The 6825-nt window shown below is 45.7% G+C and overlaps 1 protein-coding gene across 1 annotated transcript in view; it reads right to left on the reverse strand.

Annotated features, from left to right (window-relative positions):
• Window positions 1-6825, reverse strand: part of NOA1 (nitric oxide associated 1) — a 15828-nt gene that overhangs the window by 6566 nt on the left and 2437 nt on the right. The window contains exons 3-4 of the mRNA XM_021706749.1: window positions 6189-6353; window positions 5503-5705 (exon numbers count right to left, since the gene is read on the reverse strand). Coding sequence (XP_021562424.1) covers window positions 5503-5705; window positions 6189-6353 — 368 coding nt within the window. The remainder of the gene's footprint in view (window positions 1-5502; window positions 5706-6188; window positions 6354-6825) is intronic.

The raw sequence follows: 6825 nt of genomic DNA on the forward strand, positions 1-6825 counted from the left end.
GGAATGATTGCTGGAGCCCAGCAGGTCGAGGCTGCGGTGGCTGGGAGTGGTCTCTGCACTCCAGTCTGGGCGACAGAATGAGACTCCAACTCAAAAGAAAAAATAATAAAAAAAATAAAAAATAAAAAAATTAGTGTGAACCTGAACACTGGCGAATTAGCATCAAGATGGAAATATATGCCCTCGTCAAGGCTTCTGGAGAACAGTTTTGGTTTTTTTTTTTTTGAGTCAGAGTCTCACTCTGTCACTCAGGCTGAAGTGCAGTGGCACGCTCACAGCCACTGTGGCCTCGACCTGCTGGGCTCAGGTGATCCTTCCACCTCAGCCTTCTGAGTAGCCGTAACTACAGGTGCACGCTACCACACTCAGCTAACTGTTTGATTCACTGTAGAGACAAGGTCTTGCCAAGTTGCCCAGGCTGGTCTCGATTCCCTGGGCTCAGGCAATCCTCTTGTATCCGCCTCCCAAGTGCTGGGATTAGAGGCGGGAACCACTGCGCCCAGCTTTGAGGAACAGTTTTCAGTGTAATGTAATGGAACATGTGACCTCACATCCTAGTGGGTAAGTATGCGTGCATTAGATGCAAAATGATCGCCCCTTTCTGGGAGCAGGTAGAGAGGTTAAAGAGCCTCCTTCTAAATTCTGGCCTTCAATTTCTTTATTTTTCTACTCACGAACAGAAGACAACTGCATTTCTTTATTTCCCCCAAATGCTTGGGAGAAAGAAGAAATTATGAATTCGCTGGCTTCTAAGGATTAAAAGTTCCTCAAAAGACTAGAGGAAAGTAGGAAAGGAAGGACAGGAAGCGGAAATTCTGTTAAGATTTAAGGAAGTAACATCTGCTCAAAAAAGAAAACGAGGCCGGGCGCAGTGGCTCAAGCCTGTAATCCCAGCACTTTGAGAAACCAATGCAAGAGACTGCCTGAGCCCAGGGGTTTGAGACCAGCCTAGGCATCTTGGTGGGATGTCATCACTACAATAAATCAAGAAAAAATTAGCCGGATGTGGTGGCCTGGGCCTGTAGTTATAGAGGCTGAGGTGGAAGGTTCACCTGAGTCCAGCAAATCCAGGCTGCAGCGGCCATAAGCGTGCCACTGCACTCCAGCCTGAGCAATACAGTGAGACTCTAACTCAAAAAAAAAAAAGAAAAGAAAAGAAAATGAATAGGAAGGTAAAAATTACACAAACAAAAAATATGTGAACTTACTCGTTCTCATGGAGGCTAACAAGAAAACAAAATACACATGTGAGACACAGAGTAACTCACAAGAAGATATATAAGGAGGAGACTGCAGCTGGGCGCAGTGACTCACATCTGTAACAGCAGGTCTTTGGGAGACAGAGGTTGGGGCAGCGCTCGAGTCCAGGAGTTTGAGACCAGCCTGAGCAACATGGCAAGACCTCATCTCTAAAAAAAAATAAAAAAAGGGTCCAGGTGTAGTGGCACATGCCTGTAGTCCCTTCTGCTGAGGTAGAAGGATCACCGTGGAACAGGTCAAGGCTGGTGAGCCATGATCATGCCACTGCACTCCAGCCTGGCTGACACAGTGAGACCCCCGACTCAAAAAAAAGGTCCGGCTTGTGGCTCAGCGCTTTGGGAGGCCGAGGCGAATGGATTGCCTGAGCCCATGGGTTTGAGACCAGCCCAGGCAACTTGGCGAGACCTCGTCTCTACAATAAATAAAAAATTAGCCAGGAGTGGTGGTGCGTGCCTGTAGTTCTGGCCACTTGGAAGGCTGAGACGGAAGGATCGCTGGAGCCCAGCAGGTCAACCCTGGGGTGGCTGTGAGTGGTGTCACTGCACACCAGCCTAGGTGATGGAGTGAGACTCCAACCCCTCTCTGCCGAAAAAGAAAAAAGAAAGATATATTAGGTCAGGTGAGATGGCTCATCCCTGTAATCATGCCTGCAGCACCGAGGGGCTAAGGCCGGAGAATCACTTGAGTCCAGGAGTTTGACACCATCCTAGGCAACATAGCAAGATGTCATCTCTATAAAGAATCAGAAAATTAGCTGGGTGTGGTGGCACACATCTATAGTTTCAGTTACTTCGATAGCTGAAATGAAAGGATCACCAAGCCCAGGAGGTCAAGGCTGTGGTGAGCCATGATCATGCCACTGCACTCCAGCCTGGGTGACAGAGAGCCCAATTAAAAAAAAAAAAAAAAAAAAAAAAAAAAAAAGAAGGAAAACACACCTGTAATCCCAGCACTTGGGGAGGCCGAGGCGAGAGAATTGCTGGAACCCAGGAGTTTGAGAGCAGCCTGGGCAACATGGCAAGACCTCGCCTCTACATAAAATCCAAAAATTAGGTGGGTGTGGTGGCATGTGCCTGAGTCCCAGCTAACAGGGAGGCTGAGGCAGAAGGACTGCCTGAGCCCAGTGGGCCGAGGCTGAAGTACCTGTGACTACGCTACTGCACTCCAGCCTGGGCAACAGAGTGAGACTCCAACTCAGAATCAAAGAAAAAACAGCAAAAACAAAATGAAACAAACAAACAAAATTTTGCTACTTGCAGTAAAGAAACGTTAAACTCCTTTTTTGAGCTCAAAGTCTAATACTTCCATTTCACCAGAGTTTCTTGGTTCAGTTTTGCAAACACTGGTTTAAGACATCAAATGAATACATCTGTAAGCAGACACAGAAGCAAACTACCAGTGCTGACAGACTTTCATATCTAAAAACGTGCTAGGACTATTCTGCAAATTCTTTTCTTTCTGACCCAACTATTTCACAGAGGGTATATATGATTTAAGTAACTGTTATCCCTGACCTAATACACTCTGAAAGGGGAGAATTAGTTCAGGAAGTTAAACTGATAGAACATTATTAGAAACAGTCCAGATACTCTGAAGTTGTGATCTGCCAAGGGAGACAAGATGACATGTGCAGTTATCCTAGGAGGGCAGGGAAAGTGCAGACAAAAGGTCTATGTGATTCTATGACACGGGACACCAAGTAGGACACAAGTCTGAGAATGAACTGTAAGTGATCCCGATGAGGTAAAGCAAAGAAGACGCCAGTGTGGCTTCACAGGGGGAGACAGTGGTAATTAGAATTAGAAACTAGCTGGTAAACAGATTGAGAGGGAGTGATTCGTGAATCTGTTGTGAGGCTATATCCTGAATGCACGCTTGAGTCAATCAATAACTTGGATGCAGACCAAACCTGCAAATATAAAATGTTATGAGATTTTATTTCTTTTTGAGTTGGAGTCTCACTCTATGCCCTTGGATGGAGTGTTGTAGCACACTCATAGCCATGGCAGCCTTGACCTGCTGGGCTCAGACGACCCTTCTGCCTCGGCCTTCCAAGTAGCTGGTACTAGAGGCCACTGCTACCACGCCCAGCTTGTTTGTTTGTTGATTGATTTGTTTCTTTATTTATTTATGTATTTTAGAGAGATAGTCTCATCAAGTTACCCAGGCTGGTCTCAAACCCCTGAGCTCAGGCAATCTTCTCACCTTGGTCTTCCAAAGTGCTGGGATTACAGGCTTGAACCACCATGCCTGGGATGTTATGAGATTTAATGAAAATTTCTTTTTAGTTAGGGTATCTCACTCTGTTGCCCAGGGTGGAATCCAGTGGCAAAATCATGGCTTGCTGCAGCAACCCTTCTGCCTCAGCCTCCAGAGTAGGTGGGACTACAGGTGTGCACCAGCATGCCTGGCGAATTATTTTTATTTTAGTACAGACGAGGTCTATGTTGCCTAGGCTGGCCTTGAACTCCTGGACTCAAGTGATACTCCTGCCTTGGCTTCCCAAAGTGCTGCGATTACAGGTGTGAGCCACTGCATCCAGTGAGTGTTAATGAATATTTGAGAGAGTTAGAATATGGGCTGAATTTAACAAGACAAGATCACAGTTAACCATGAGGTCCTGCGATTGGATTCAAAAGATGCACAGGGCAAGATAGGAGTTAATCCTATTCTGAATGATGCTCATCTGAGATCACTTATTCCTTAGTATCATCCTCTAAGAACAACTTAGAAAACATTCTGAAAGCAGGCCTAGGTTGATGAATAGCCTGTTTATCAGACAGAACAGCAGTAGGAAATGAGGACAGATAATTTGGATTTTATTAATACAGTAAATACTCAATGTTCACTGGATGAATCATAGGCCGGGCGCAGTGGCTCACGCCTATAATCCCAGCGCTTTGGGAGGCCGAGGTGAGCCCACAGGTTTGAGAACAGCCTGGGTAACCTGGTGAGACCTCACCTCTAAAATAAACCAAAAAAAAAAAAAAATTAGCCAGGTGTGGTGGCACGTGCCTGTAGTTCCAGCTGAGGCAGAAGGATTGCCTGAGCTTAGTAAGTTGAGGCCGCAGTGGCTGAAAGCGTGCAACTGCACTCCAGCCTGGGTGACAGAGTGAGACTCTGACTCAAAAAAAAAACCAAACCAAAACAAAAAGAAACATACTGAGATCTTGTTTTGAAAAAAAGAATTAGGCAGGCATGGTGGCATGCACCTAAAGTCTCATATATTTGGAAGGCTGAGACAGGAGAATCACGTGATCCCAGAGTTAGAGGCTGCTGTGAGCTACGATCACACCACTACATTCCAGCCTGGGTGAAAGTCAGAGCCTGTCTCCAAAAAAATAAAAAAAGGAAAGAGAAGGGAGGGATTGGTGAGGAAGAGACAGGAAATTACACTTTAATGTATTTCAAGGTCTGGTAAGGGAAATGGGCATTACGTTCATTCCAACAGCTTTGAAGAGCAATGGGTACAAGTAACAGGGAGACTGCTAAGCTCAATGCAAAGAGCAGGTGAAAGACCAAATGGGTTACTTTGAGAGGTGATGTGACACTGCTTTAGTTGATGTTAAGTCACTCCTTACTTCAGTTCAAGTTGGAGGACCCCTGATGGGGATGTTATAGCAAAAATTCATGCATGGACTAGAGTGATGGACTGCAGTGATATTTACAGTTTTTTCCCACCTCAAAATCTCAGACTCTGTAAATGTCTCCCAAAGTACGGTAAGCACATGATAAAAAAAGTAGGTGGCCATCATGAAGCTTACCAAATGGAACAGAGAGCACAACGGCATATAGATTCATCCCCGAATCACTTTTAAGAATGAATCAGCGCTGGGTGTGGTGGCTCACACCTGTAATCCCAGCACTTCGGGAGGCCAAGGCGAGAGGACTATTTGAGCCCAGGGGTTCAAGACCAGCCTGGGCAACATGGTGAGACCCTGTCTCTATAATAATAAATCAAAAAATTAGCTGGGTGTGGTGGCGTGCGCCTGTAGTTTCAGCTACTTGGAAGGCTGAGGCAGGATTGCCTGAGCCTAGTAAGTTGAGGCTGCAGTGGCCCTGAGTGTGCCACCGCACTTCTGCCTCACTGTGACAACAGTGAGACTCCGACTCAAAAAAAAATATTAAAAAAAGAGCTGGGTCTAAACTGGAAGGATACTTCCTTCCCTGTTTCCTGCCAATTAGGACAGTAGTACTTGTGCAAGTGAAAGCAAATGTTTCTAAAAGAAACCAAATACGTACACAATTTTCTTTTGTAATTCCAGGGGTGTCATAAAGCCAGTGGGCATCTTTCACATCTGCTGCAGTCAGCTCTACTTGTTTGGTAGGTTTGTGTGCAACCCTGACAGCTTCGTTTTCCATGTCAAAGGCAAGTGAATCAGCATCAAACTCAAAGGCAGCTTCATCCCTCTGTTGTGAATAGAAGAATGTTCTTCCAACTCTTCCTAGAACAAGTTACACTAAGATTAGTCACTCCTTTACCGCTTTTGACTAGACGTGATTTTTGCCTCCAAGAAGTTACTAAGGCCAATTACAGTGAATGGGAGTGAGATCACAATGATACTTTGCTTTTCTCAAAGACAGTGGGAGTCACACTCTTGGAATGATTGGGTATGTGGCTGGCTGTGGATGTGGAGGCGGGGGTTGGAAATCAGACCGTTTTTCGTAAAGGGAGGCTAAGAAGATACACCAAGGAAAGAGGGACAACCTAATCTACAGCTGCTCCATGGCGTCAAGACCTTGACTACTTGCACTGTTCTAGGTTTCCAAAGATTGGTCTTGCCTCTCAAGGGCCTCTCTGTTCCAGAACGAGGAAGGTAGTCTCTTCCTACAAAACCCGGTCAGCCCAGACAGCTGTATTTCAGGACGCTGTTTAACAAAAAATTTTTAGCATAAAGCCAGCCAGAGTTTTTCCAGAGGATGCTTACCTACTACATAAGCCTGCTTTTTCAAGACATTAAGTTGCTTTTGTTCTTGCTCACTAAGATCTTCTTCAGCTTCAGTGGCATCTTTCTTAAGCCTTTTTTGCCTTGCAAACATTCTGTAAGGAGTTGGGTTACAAATCGGAAACTTCAGAAGGTTTAATGTAGTACCTGAAATACCAAAGAATAAACATGTCTCAGAAAAGAAATAAGGAGCCGAGGGCTCACACCTGTAATCGTAATAGTTTGGGAGGCCGAAGCGGGAGGACAACTTGTGGCCAGGAGTTCAAGGCCAGCCTAGACAACATAGCAAACCCTCGACTCTACAAAAAATAAAAAATCAGCTGGGCATGGTGGCACGCACCTGTAGTCCCAGAAATCTTCGAGGTTGAGGAGGAAGGACTGCCTGAGCCCAGATGGTCAAGGCTGCAATGAGCCATGACTGTGCCACAGAGTGAGACCGTAAATCAAAAAAGAAACGAAGGGGAGAAAAATGAACATTTTTGAAGATGTACACTGTGTTGGGTCCTGTGATAAAACATAAAATTACCAAGCTGGGCTCGGTGGCTCAGCCTGTAATCCTGCACCTTTGGGAGGCTGAGGTGAGTGGATTGCCTGAGCCCGTGGGTTCGAGACCCGCCTG

This window comes from Carlito syrichta, unplaced genomic scaffold, assembly GCF_000164805.1.
Source record: "Carlito syrichta isolate Samal-C Ts95f unplaced genomic scaffold, Tarsius_syrichta-2.0.1 Scaffold315967, whole genome shotgun sequence".
In the NCBI taxonomy this organism is placed as follows: domain Eukaryota; kingdom Metazoa; phylum Chordata; class Mammalia; order Primates; family Tarsiidae; genus Carlito; species Carlito syrichta.